The sequence below is a fragment of the Drosophila miranda genome, chromosome 4, assembly GCF_003369915.1.
Source record: "Drosophila miranda strain MSH22 chromosome 4, D.miranda_PacBio2.1, whole genome shotgun sequence".
Lineage (NCBI taxonomy): Eukaryota > Metazoa > Arthropoda > Insecta > Diptera > Drosophilidae > Drosophila > Drosophila miranda.
Window position 1 is genome coordinate 28,324,215 of NC_046677.1, and position 12,085 is coordinate 28,336,299.

Sequence of the window (12,085 nt, forward strand, 5' to 3'; positions counted from 1 at the left end):
GTGTTTCTCGTGTTTCGTGTGGTTTTCCTGGTGCGTGAGTCACGTGATTGGCAGAAGCGTGATTTTGTGCTCGAGTTGGAATGTGTTCTAGTGTTAGTGTGAGTGTGAGTGTGGGTGTTAGTGTTAGCGTTAGTGTGAGTAGCCTAGTGTATCCAGCTGCGCTTACGGCACTGTTATTTGAACTGGTTGTTGAGTTTGAATTTGTTCTTTTCTTAGTGTGTTTTGTTTTGTCGATTGCCACTTTACCTGATTTCCATCGTAAGTCCAACTACCGAATTTCATTTCGCAATGTTGGTCATCAAATGGGAACCACGTGATGTCTATCTTGCATGTGCTCTTGAAGATACCAGGGGGCACGTACAGACAACTGCCGTTATGTTTGACCACAATGTTGGTGTGATACGTGCCATCGAATCCCTCATCCGCGCTAGATTATTGTACAATTTGTTTTAATGGATTATTGTCTCGATCGATTGTTATTGATTGTTATACGACTGTTATATTCTTTGCAATTCAATTTATAGGTTTTTCTTTTCATTCTTTTTATTCATCACTTTTTGTTGTTCTGTTTCTTGTGAATCAGGGTTTATCTCCGGTTATATGGTATTCAATATTGATCGTTTCTTTTCTCTGGTTATTTGTGAATTGCGCTTTGGTTTTTTGTTTTTTTTTTTTTTTCATCGCTAGTTAAAATGTTTTTTGTTTGAAGTGCTCTCCGGGGAGGGAGAGAGCCAGAGGGGATCTAGGTAAATGTCTCTACTTTGGGAGCAGTTCTTGTACGGGGTTTTGGTGTGTTGGTTAAGTGTTTGGACTTAAGAGCTACAATACCGTAGAAGTGTGTGTGTTCTAGCTCTACCAGGAGAGGAGGAGACTAGACTTATCTCAGGTTTATTAGGGGGTCAACTGGGGGTCAACTTAACATACTTAGGAGGCCACTCTCTCCAGTCATTGACCCAATCGGAATTCCCGTTGTCTCGCACTCACCGCAAGGCACACGACAAATGCCAAATACAAATATCTTTGTATCTATGTATCTTCTGTGTGTGTCTGTGGCACTACCAATATGTGCATATGCAAATGAACCTCAGCAGATACTCCAAAAATGTGAGCATCCATTTGTATGCGGGTCTCTTGGCATGAAATATATATATATAAACCCATTTATACGAATATATGTATAGTAGAGCTCTATATACATACATTATATATGGCTAAAAGTGCCCGCCCGACTATCTCTTGACTTTGTGTCTCCCTCAAATGCTGCAATAAAATGCAATTACAGCTCTGATTCTGATTCCGACTCGGGGGGCACTGAGAATGTTGCGTAAACATTTTGTGGACAATTTTGTTTTGCATTTTTTTGTCAAGAGGGGGACCCGATTGAATGGAGTGGAACTGATGTGTGTACGAGTATTATGGGTATGTTTTTGGGGCGTTGGGGCGTGGACCGTAGGGTACCGAGGCTTCCGTGTAATTTCTGTGGCATTTAAGTAGAATTTGTGGGCTGATTAGCGGCAGGTCAAGCCCAAAACAGTAACCCCAATCGAAATCAGCGAAATCGACAGCCAAATTGCGCGCAGATTCTGCCCAAGCGGGCTTAAGGTATTGCGGTTTATCCTGAAGGGAGGCGCGAATATTTCAGGTATTTGGGCTAATTGAAATCGCATTTGGATAATTGCGCTCGAGGCATATTCGAATCTCCATCCAGACCCTCGTCACACACACTTATCGCACATTCAAAGTCATTTTAATTTCTGAAAGCAGTTGTATGTGGATGCCGATGCGGATGCGGATGCCTTTCTTTTACGCCAGCTTTGGCCTTGGACAAGGAAATAAAATCATTGTCCGACATTATTAATATTGACGTTGGTCTCTGTCTGTTTCGGTATCTGTCTCAGTTTTTTTGTTTGGGGCACGGAATCCTGACCAGAGCTTGGCCCCGGCTAAGCCGACACCGCTGTCAATTTCATTTCAGATTCGGCTTACTGGCGTGTTCTTCTGTGAAGGTTGTAACAGATACGGATACAAGATGGAGATAATGTTGCAATTACAGTGAAAGCTTTTCATTCCGAGCTGTTGCTGGCTCTGGCGCTGGCATTGGCGGTTTAAGGTCCGGACCGGCATCTCAATTAAGTAACGTGAAAGGAGCCGGACGGAATCCATAGAATGAATGCCCGTACACGGGTACGGATGAAATCAGCATAAGTAAATGACACACAAAAAAGAGCTGCCGGAGCCGATTGATTCGCGGAAAGAGGCACCGTAATGAGGCATGGCCATTCTCTCTTTCTCTCAAGCGAATGTATCTCCATCTCCATCTGTATCTGTGTATCTTTATGCCTCGTCGTCTCGCTATTGATCTAAATGATGGCCGCACATTAGCAGCGATGGCGACGCATACAAATTAGGCTCTGGGCGGGGGCGGACCCAGAGGTGGGGCTGGCTCCGTGGCGAAGTCGAAAAGAAAGGAGAATTAATAAATTAAACGAAATAAAAGTCTGTCGGGGCGATGTTCTCCCAACCGAATGCCCACTCAATTGGAATATCTGCGAGCACCCCTTGAGAGATATCTCCACAATGGAGGCGAAAGAGTTTCCCGGAACACCATGTCCGTGTCCACCGTTTCCATTTGGCTTTGCTTTCTTGTCGAGGCACGACCCTGGGCTCTGTGCAAGTTCATTAGCAAATAAAGTTGACAGCCGAAAGGTTTCTCTCCAAGGGGAAACGAACGATGCCATGCCACGCCCTGGCAGGCTCTCCTTTCTTCTCTCCTGCTGCTCCTTGGCCATCTACTGATTTCCCCTGACTATGCGACTGCATGGCTAATCAATATGATTTTCATTTGATGCCATTCTCGCGTAGGCCTCGCTCGGCCAGTTCTTTGTTCCCTGCCTTCTGTCCGGCCATTCCCCTCCTGCTGCTCTCCTGCGAATCTCCGACGAATCAACGCCGGATGCTGCGTGCCCTGGAAATTAAACCCGGACCGTACGTGTTTTGATTCATTGTTTCAGGTCGGTGGTCTGTAGTCGGTAGTCGGGGGTCGGGGATCAGGCTGTTTGCTTTTATTTTTTTTTTGTCTGGGTGTGCCTCCCTCTCTCGTGTGACATGTAAATTCCATTTGCCGCAGGAGAACCTCAGCGAACATGCCCCATGCGTCAATCAACTGTAAAATGTTCTCCCCCATTAGGTTAAATAAGCTTCGCACTGCTACAAATATAAATTGCAATTAGCTCGCCAAATGCAGCTGCGCCTCGCCGCACCGCACAGTACAAAACACACATGCCACATGCCCTTACCCGGGCAACCAGAGGTGGACACTCCGCCAGGTGCATTTATATCCGAGCTCCGAAGGCTTTCTGCCGTTGCCGTAGTTTGTCTTCATTTGTGGGCGAATGTGACCAAAGTTTATGCACTTTTTTGTACAGTCCCGCCCGGGGGACTGGTGGCATTTAAGTTGTTTTTAGTCGGCACCTGGAATCGGATGGGATACGTATACGGATACGAGTACGAGTACGAGTACAGCGGCTGCCAGCGACAAATTTTGACATTTAAGTTATGGCTTAAAATGTTTAAGCCCCCATGGGCACGGGTGGACATGGATTTGGTTGAGTGGGTTTTTTTTATAGGTTTTTCTGCAGCAGCAAGGATTTGCTGCAATCGCATTCGGTGAATGCAAAGCTTTTTGTGCAACGTTTTCGCAGAGCAACTGGTGGAGGCGGAAAGTTTTTCGCACTATGACAGATATAATTCCTTATGCGGAATGAGATATAAATTTAGAGCGAAACGGCACAGGAGGCAGGGGCGGAGGCGCAGACGGAGTAAAAGTAATCCCTTTGAAGTCATTTGTCTATGCACATACTCGGAGCACCGCAAAACTTTGTAGTACTTCATTAGTTGCCTTTGGGGCTGGAGTTGTGTCGTCTGTGTGTGAGAGTGTCCTTAGATCTATCCTGATGTGGTGGGCATGCAAATAACTAGAGCTTACAAGTATTCACTTAAACTAGCTTACACACAGACCTAATGGCTATGGCTATGGCCATCGATGCAGACACGCACACTCAGACAATAAAAGATATTGCATATATAGATTGCATAGATATGTTTGTAGGTATAGGAGGATACTTTAGACAGTTAAACACAATGAGAACAGACAGCAATAGCTAGAGATATATAGAGGCATAGATATACGGGTGGAATGGAGGTTGGTTATAGATAGATGATGATTATAACTGGACACCGAGCAACAACTGGGGAGCATGAGATTATTATTTATTTGTATTATTGAAACGCAGTGAAACAAACAGCTAGTATGAACGATAGATATATATATAGATATAGATATAGATATAGCATAGATATAGATAAAGATAGACAACAATTGATTACTCTGATGATTGGCAAGCACACAAAAACACACACGAACACCCAATCATTCCTCTCTTTTTTGCGGCAGACATTTTCAAAGCGAATCCAATGGAAAATGAGAAATGAAATTGCAATTATTCGGACCACAGAGAGACAGAGACACAGAGAGAGCAAACATTTGTAATCGCCTCGTTTTTGCAGTCCTCGATGCTGTTAAAATGTTTTCCCTTTGGCTTATGAGGGGCAGGAGGCATGATGATGCATGAGGCTCTCGGCCACGGGCCGTAATTACTACTGAAGCGTGTCTCTGTTGTTGTTATGTTTCACTGATGGACACCCTCGCAATCACACGCATACACACACTAGACACTCGCATACATCTAGATTAACTAGTTGGACACATAGACTAACATTTAGTGACGGCAATTAGGAAATCAAGCTGTGAATGTTTAGGCACTCGGACTACGGGGGCCCAATGAATGTTTATTTGCATTTAGATTGGATGATCTTTCAAAAAATATTTATAGACTATCTATTTTCTCGAATTTTCATAGACTTTTCACAAACATTTCATAGAGTCTTTATTAGCAGCTGCACAGAATGAATTTCTCTTCTCTAATGGAATGTTTATTTTAGAGAGCTTTGCAGCGGCTTAGCACATCAAGAGATTATGGAGAAAACTTTCGAGTAAATTTCTTTATGAACTCTGAAAAATTTTCACAGCTTAAATGAGCAAAAGCCTTCTGTTCGGGTATAGATAGTTTTCTATCTTCTGGAAAGTTCATCAAACTAGTATCTCAGGTTTAGGGTTCGGATTGCTTCCGTGCGTGATATTTGTTAGTTTTCAGTGGACGAATGGAGAGGTCTCTGCGGGTGACTTGGGTTTTACATTTAACATTAACTTGATGGAGTATGCTTAGCTATCTTAGCTAAGATTTGATGTGTTTAGTCGAAGGTATTTAGGTTTAACTTAATTATGTATGGAATGGGCGGTTCTCTGTTTAGGTATTTTCAGCATTTAGGATAAGTAATACGCTTTATTTTGGAGTGTGATATGTTGTGTGGTGTATGGGATTATGGGTTAGTAGAGGTGGGTTTCGGTTTAGTCGGTGGCCAGACAAAGTGAACGTTTCTCCAGTACACTAGTGCACTGAAACACTCGATGAATATGTTAGTTGGTGGAGGGATTTGGGCTTAGTAACTTTGCATTTGGTATATTATTTATATGAATTTTTATTTAGTCTTTTCTTTAGTACGAGGGATTTGATTTCTCATGCACAATACTTGAAAATCTATTTTGCCATCTATTTCAGTGATGTTGTTCTTGAGTTGAGGGTTTCTTGTTCTGTTTCTTGCAAGCTACGTATGAGTATTAACAAAAAACATTTTCTCATTCTTCGTTTCGCTTTTTTTCTTTCGTTTTATTATTCATCTTTTTTCATCTGTTTTGTTTTAGTTTTTGTTCTTGGCCAAATAAATTCAAGTACTGAACGTCTAACCAGAAATATTACACCAGCATATTGTTGAACAATCTCTCTGTTGGTTATTGTCTTTCTGAAATATTGTATGTATGGGGCGACTCGACGTTGGCCCTGAGATTGGGTCGGGACTCAGAAGTTTCACAGAAGTTTGAGGCGGGAGGGAAGCGGACCACAGACAACAGACCGTAGACCGTAGACCGCAGAGCTCGCGAGGAGTCCTCTCCTTTTGCAGGAGGATGGATGGGTGGATGGATGGTCGGCTGTGCTGTTTCGAACAAACTACATACTTGCGCAATATTCTGGTTAAACAATGTTTAAGTTGTTTGGAGTTTAGTCTGGGCGATTATTTAGCTTGTTTAGTTTGTCATTGGGTTTAGTTTAGTCTCTTGCGCTTTAGTTCGCTTTAGTTATGGCTTGATGGCTGGTTTAGGTTAATGCTGGATAACGCAGGCATTTCATAAGTTATACAACGTTCGGTTAGCATTACGAATCCAATTACAATGTGAGGCCCACATCAACGGCAAGCTGACAATGTACAGTCCCACTAGACAACCACTGCGTGTAAACTACTCTTATTGAAGTAAACAAAATGTAAATTATTCTGGTTATATATTTCTTTTGTTTTGTTTTGTTTTCCTTTATTCTTTTTGTTTTTTTTCGATTAAGTCACTCTTTTCGAAACGGAAACATTGAAAGCAAATCATAAGTGGGTAACATCGAAACACAAATATTAAATATTAAATATTATAATGTTAAAATGTTAAATTGTGGGTAAAGTCGATCGAATCGGCCACAGAACAGAAACATTATCTTGTATGTTTAGGTTGCGGCTTTGTTTCGATTTTCTGCTCACAAATAGACACACAAACAATAGCGAGTGGATTATGATGCGTTTATAACACAACAGCTACATATAGTGGGTAAGGATTTAGGAATGGGGGTATATATCGGGTATATTGACACATTTTCCAACTCAAACATAACGAATATAGTATATAGCGCCTGGGATTATCGTTTGCAATTCAGAAATCAACAGTCAACTCAAATCATATCGAAACGTACAAACAATAGGTATATATAATCAACTAACGATGGAGTTTGTTGATCTGGGGTAGATAGACAGATCATTGACTGAAGTTCCATCTGTAAACCTCCTCAACAAACCCTTCAGAGCTCTGCAGATGGTTCCATCTGCCGACCGTTCCATCTGTTGCTCTTATAATCATCTAATAATCTAATCTAAAATCAACTAAAGTGCACTATCCGTCTACATAATTATATTTGTATAATATTATATATATTGGAACGCAAACGAAACGATAAGAGAATCACTTAAGGGTTTGTCCATCAGATTAGATCTAAATGGATTATGTTTCTTACCATTTCTCAAGAGTATAGTACGAGTATATGTATATGTATTTAAAGATATTCTGATCTATGTAGTGGTTTAGTAGTTATGCCTAGTGTTATCCCTGTGGCTGGTTATAGCGCAAACACTTTATACTGATTCTCGGATTAGTTTGATTGATTCATTGGGGGCTTGGCAGCCTTTCTATTCGGTTAGTTGTGGAGTCGCTCCCAGAATGGACACAGACCACTTACCTATTGTACATGAGCACGTCGGGCTTCCACAGTTTGTTGGGCGTGATTCGCAGATCCTTGACCCCGCCATATTCCGTCTCGTTCCATCGCAGATTGTAGTCATTCCATTCCTGTGTCGACACGTTATAGTAATGTTAATAGCAGGGCTTATACATCCATATACATGTGTATATTAACTGGTTGTATATTTATGTATATCTATCAAATAAAAGGTCTATTAAATAAACTCAAAATGCGACGTGAAAGAAAATGTCATATATTTTGGGGGATTTTTTGGGGCTCGAGTATGGAAAAGTAAGTTCGGAAAGAAAGTAAAGTCTCCAAAATGAAATCTACTCAACTGCTTAGCACATGCACAGACATGCACGCAACTCTACCACTACTTTACGTTACGTTGCGACAAAGAGGATGTTGGCCCTCTCTGTTAACTGATTGGCAAGCTGTTGCGCCACACATACAGTCGCACACACGCACTCACACACGCACTCACACACGCACTCACACAGTTAGATAGATAGATACACGCACACAGATAACACATATACACACAGATACCCGTACGGTTGCATTATACAACGCACAACTTGACAACAATTTCAAGTTAAGTCAGCATCGCTCAGCCTCAGACCCCCTGTTGGACCACACATGCGACAAGTTTTATCAACGTTCCTCGTTTGCTCTTTTCTGATCCTGTTTGTCGGTCTGCCAGGGCTACTACACTGGCGGAAAAGTTCCATATAGCATGCTCCTATCTTTCACTGGTATCTGTCTCTCTCTCTGATTTCTCTCAGTGTTGTCAAACAGTGCTTTGTGTCATTCTGCGGTCGCCTGCAACGCGCTCCCACTGCCGCTCGCTGCTGGCTCCTGGCTCCTTGCTCCTCGTTCCGATTCTGCCCGTTGCGTTTTGTGGCTGGCTTGCCTACAAGTGGTTCATGTTCATGTCATAAAAGCGGCAAAGTTTTCTCCTCTACTTAGTTTTGCTTCTGGCCCGTGCTCCTGCTCGCTTTTTATTGCTGTTGCTGTTGTGTTTATAATTTAACACATTTGTGGCATTTTTAGAGCAAGCAATTGTCCTCGCCGACCCCTAGGCTCCGCACACCACACCACACCACACCCAACCACCAATGCAGATACAAATACACATACACATACACGAGCACATAGAGAATCCCTTTTTTAAATCACAAAAATTTAATTACATGCCATGGCCCCGTGCAGCATTAAATTATACGAGGCTGAGTCGTGTACGAGTACGAGTATCTGCATCTGTGCCAGGGCCCTGCTTTAAAACCGTTTAAACCTGGCTGCTCTGCTGTTATTGTGTGCGGCTTTTATGACAGCTGTTAAAACGGATGCCTCAGATGCCCGGGCCCCCATTAGAGGTGTGGCAGCTTCCCCATCCTTCGGCGCCCTACGGACCGCCCTCAAAACATTTTGCAGCTTTTGTGGCGGCAGCGGAAGGACACAGATTTTGATGCGAGTGTGGCAATTATTTTGCGGAATAGTTACTGTTGCTCTAACGGTTATGGCTACGTAACTAAATTCTGGGTTAGGGATGTTTAAGTCTTCATACGCGATTATTTTAGGAAAGAATTGTAGGTTTTTTTGAGAAATATCTAAATATCCACCGCTTGTACATACATTTATCAATTGATCATCACCGACAGTGATCGAAAATACATTAACCGACAAAAATCTAAAAAATGATCCGTCAAACTTCTTCTAAACGTAATGGAATCTATTCTGAACTCTGCAGACCCGTCTAAATCGATCGATTTTTAAACTACTTTTTGTGTATCATTCCGCACTTCAGTTGTGATGGTTTTGGCGTTCGTTTAGCGGTTTTAATTGCCAATCCACGGCATAATTGAGCCGTCGAGCAGAACAACATTTGGCTGACGGACACCGTTCGACGGACCCAACAGCCTGTCTGTGGTCGCGCGTGGCAAATTGACAAACATTCGAGCACTGTTTTAAAGAGAGAGAGAGAGAGAGAGAGAGAGAGAGAGAGAGAGCTACGCGGCAAGTGTACTGTCAGTCAATAAACGGGCCTGCCTGGCCCATCGATCAATCATAAATATTGCCATCTGCAGCAATTCGGGCGCAACATTTGGTGTGTTGTTGTGTGTGTTTTTGTTCGATTGCAATTGCGAAATTACTAAAATTTACAGACCCGCCTGAGAGCCCCAATCCCTTATTCCGAATACATTACAGAATGAATAAGCGTGTTAAATAAATAATTTAATTAATTTCGCAAATTGACAGGGCTTGACGAGGCTAACATGGCCCCAGGCTGACCGGAAATAAGTGTATAAGTATACTCGAACAAAAAAGTGGTGTACAAATTCCGCATGGCACTTCCGTTGCCCGTTCAGCGATGTCCGGGTCCGGGTCCGGGTCCATGCACACAATATATCACTGTTTTTCTCTCAGACGAAAAGATAAGGCACTCACACAGGGGCAAACATATGGACTTCAAATACATTAGGGGGGCATGCAGTACGAACGAAGCGAACGAAACGAAACGAACATCGATTGAGGCATACTACACGATGCGATCTCTGGGGCATGCACTCAGTGTAGTGTGTGTTTTGTGTGCTCGGCTTCTGTTTAGAGTTTTTTTGGTTCGGTTCGGTTTACGTGTTTGGTTTTTAGTTGCTCTTAGTAGAAAGGAAACTGAAACTAACTCGAATCGAGTTCTAAATCAAAAATTCAAATGAATCTCCGCTGTGGGAAACACCATACATAGTTGCGATTGTAGATCTCTATGTAGAAAAGTTATAAATTCAAAGAGAATAAAAGGAAATAGCCGAAATCAAAGTTTATTTAGCTGCTGTGTGTCGTGTGAGAGGAGGAGTATGTTCTGTGATTAAGCAATTTTTAGTCAAATATTTAAGCTCGTATTTAGTTGCACTTGGTTTAAATGATGATGTTTAAATAACCTAAGACACACACGAGCAAAGCCAACGCAAATCTCATCGAGAAAAAGAAGGAGGAGAGAGACAGATTGAAGAGTATCGTACAATAGAACTTTTGGAATAGATACATAGATGGAAAGATGGAGTTTTGAAAACACTCGATCAACTCTTGGGGTTACTCAGGGTTCTGATCGTGTGTGTACTTAAATTATGATCGGACCAGACACCTCCTGGACCAGGTCCGACTGCCAGACTAACTACTTAATGGAATATAAGCAGAGGAACCCGACCAGCAAGTATCCGGATCAGTTTGATTCATGAGAAGATAGGTATTTAAAGCATTTACACATTAGTTAAGATACTGTTTAAGCTATTTAGTGGGATTTAAATAGGGGTTAGGGGTTCGGTATCGGGTTTTGGGTTTCGGGTTTCGGGTGTCGGGTTTCAAGTTTATGGCTATTTATGATTTGGCGAGTTTTAGTTGAGACTTACCAACGAAAGCCAAAGATTCGTTATGAGAAGTTGATTTTTCTCGTCCTACAAATTTTGGTTGTTTTGTTGTATACGCCAAAGAAAACAGAACGCAGGGAAATCAAGACGACAACGAAACGAACCAAATGGTAAACCAAAAGCAAAAACAGTACGGAAACCATACAAGTGTAATTCAAGTCAAAAGTTTAAAAAGAGCAGAGCATGATAAAAGAAAGTTTTTGTTTATACATTTGTTTTATGAGTTTTACAAGAGTTTTTTTTCTTTTTTGGTGGTTAATATATTTATAGCATCGTTTATGTATTTCAGATATTCAGTTTTAGTTTAAGGAAGTCGCCGCTGGACCTGCATCCGATTGGGTTATGGCTTTAATGTGCTATATCCTTTATCCTCCAGCCTGTCGCCAGGTGTGGCTGGTTTTAGTCCCCCTCTATCCGCTTGATAGTTCTCTGTGGGCTTACTGATCCAATTAACTCGTCTCGTCTCATCTTCCATCATCACTCAATTGGCAGCAGCCGAAACGGACAAATCCGAAATGGAATGCCATCAAAAACTTTGTTGGCCAGGAGCAGCCTTGAATTCAAAGCCAAATCTCAATCTCAATCCGAATCACTCCATCACATCACATCCCAGCCCCTTATCCCTCCCCAATTTCAATCTGCTGGTTGCCCGGCCTTCAGAGGCTTTGTCCATGTGCCAATTTACTTTACATTCTTATCTCTCAATCGCTTTTTGGCTCTCTGTCTCTCTCTCTCTCTCTCTCTCTGTGTGTGTTCCCTCCTCTGCCACCCATCCCCCACTATATTCCTGTGCAATAAAAACTTTGAACTAGGTATCAAAACCCATTTATCTTTATACAAAATTTTAATTAAAGATATTTCATGCTGGCACATTGTCAGTCACTCAACCACCGAAGCGCCGCAGGCCAGAATCCCAATACCACTCCCAGTTTCAGTTTCAGTTCCAGTCAGTCATCTGCATGATAGGAATTTAACACGACAGAGAATAGTTCAAGGTGGTTTCAGCAAATTCCGTTTGAAATGCAGATGAAGGACAGCAAATCTGCATGTGAAAGCTTCCCTTCCGCCCTCTGTTTTCTCTCTCGCTCTCCCTATCGGAGGTGACTGTCATTAATAACTTGCCAACAAAAATGGTTACAAGCCCACAAAAATCCCCAAAAAAATTCAGAGCGAGATCAGAGAAAGGAAAGCCCTCGACTCGGGTTGGCA

The 12,085-nt window shown here is 42.2% G+C and overlaps 1 protein-coding gene across 10 annotated transcripts in view; it reads right to left on the minus strand.

The window, feature by feature from the left end:
* LOC108163685 (acetylcholine receptor subunit alpha-type acr-16) overlaps positions 1-12,085 on the minus strand; it is a 97,401-nt gene that overhangs the window by 16,499 nt on the left and 68,817 nt on the right. For 7 of the 10 annotated variants that reach the window (XM_033393079.1, XM_033393080.1, XM_017299111.2 and 4 more), the window contains exons 5-7: positions 10,859-10,903; positions 7,449-7,558; positions 247-427 (exon numbers count right to left, since the gene is read on the minus strand). In XM_033393079.1, the coding sequence (XP_033248970.1) occupies positions 247-427; positions 7,449-7,558; positions 10,859-10,903 (336 nt within the window). The remainder of the gene's footprint in view (positions 1-246; positions 428-7,448; positions 7,559-10,858; positions 10,904-12,085) is intronic. The other 3 variants (XM_017299112.2, XM_017299113.2, XM_033393086.1) reach the window with 1 other exon arrangement.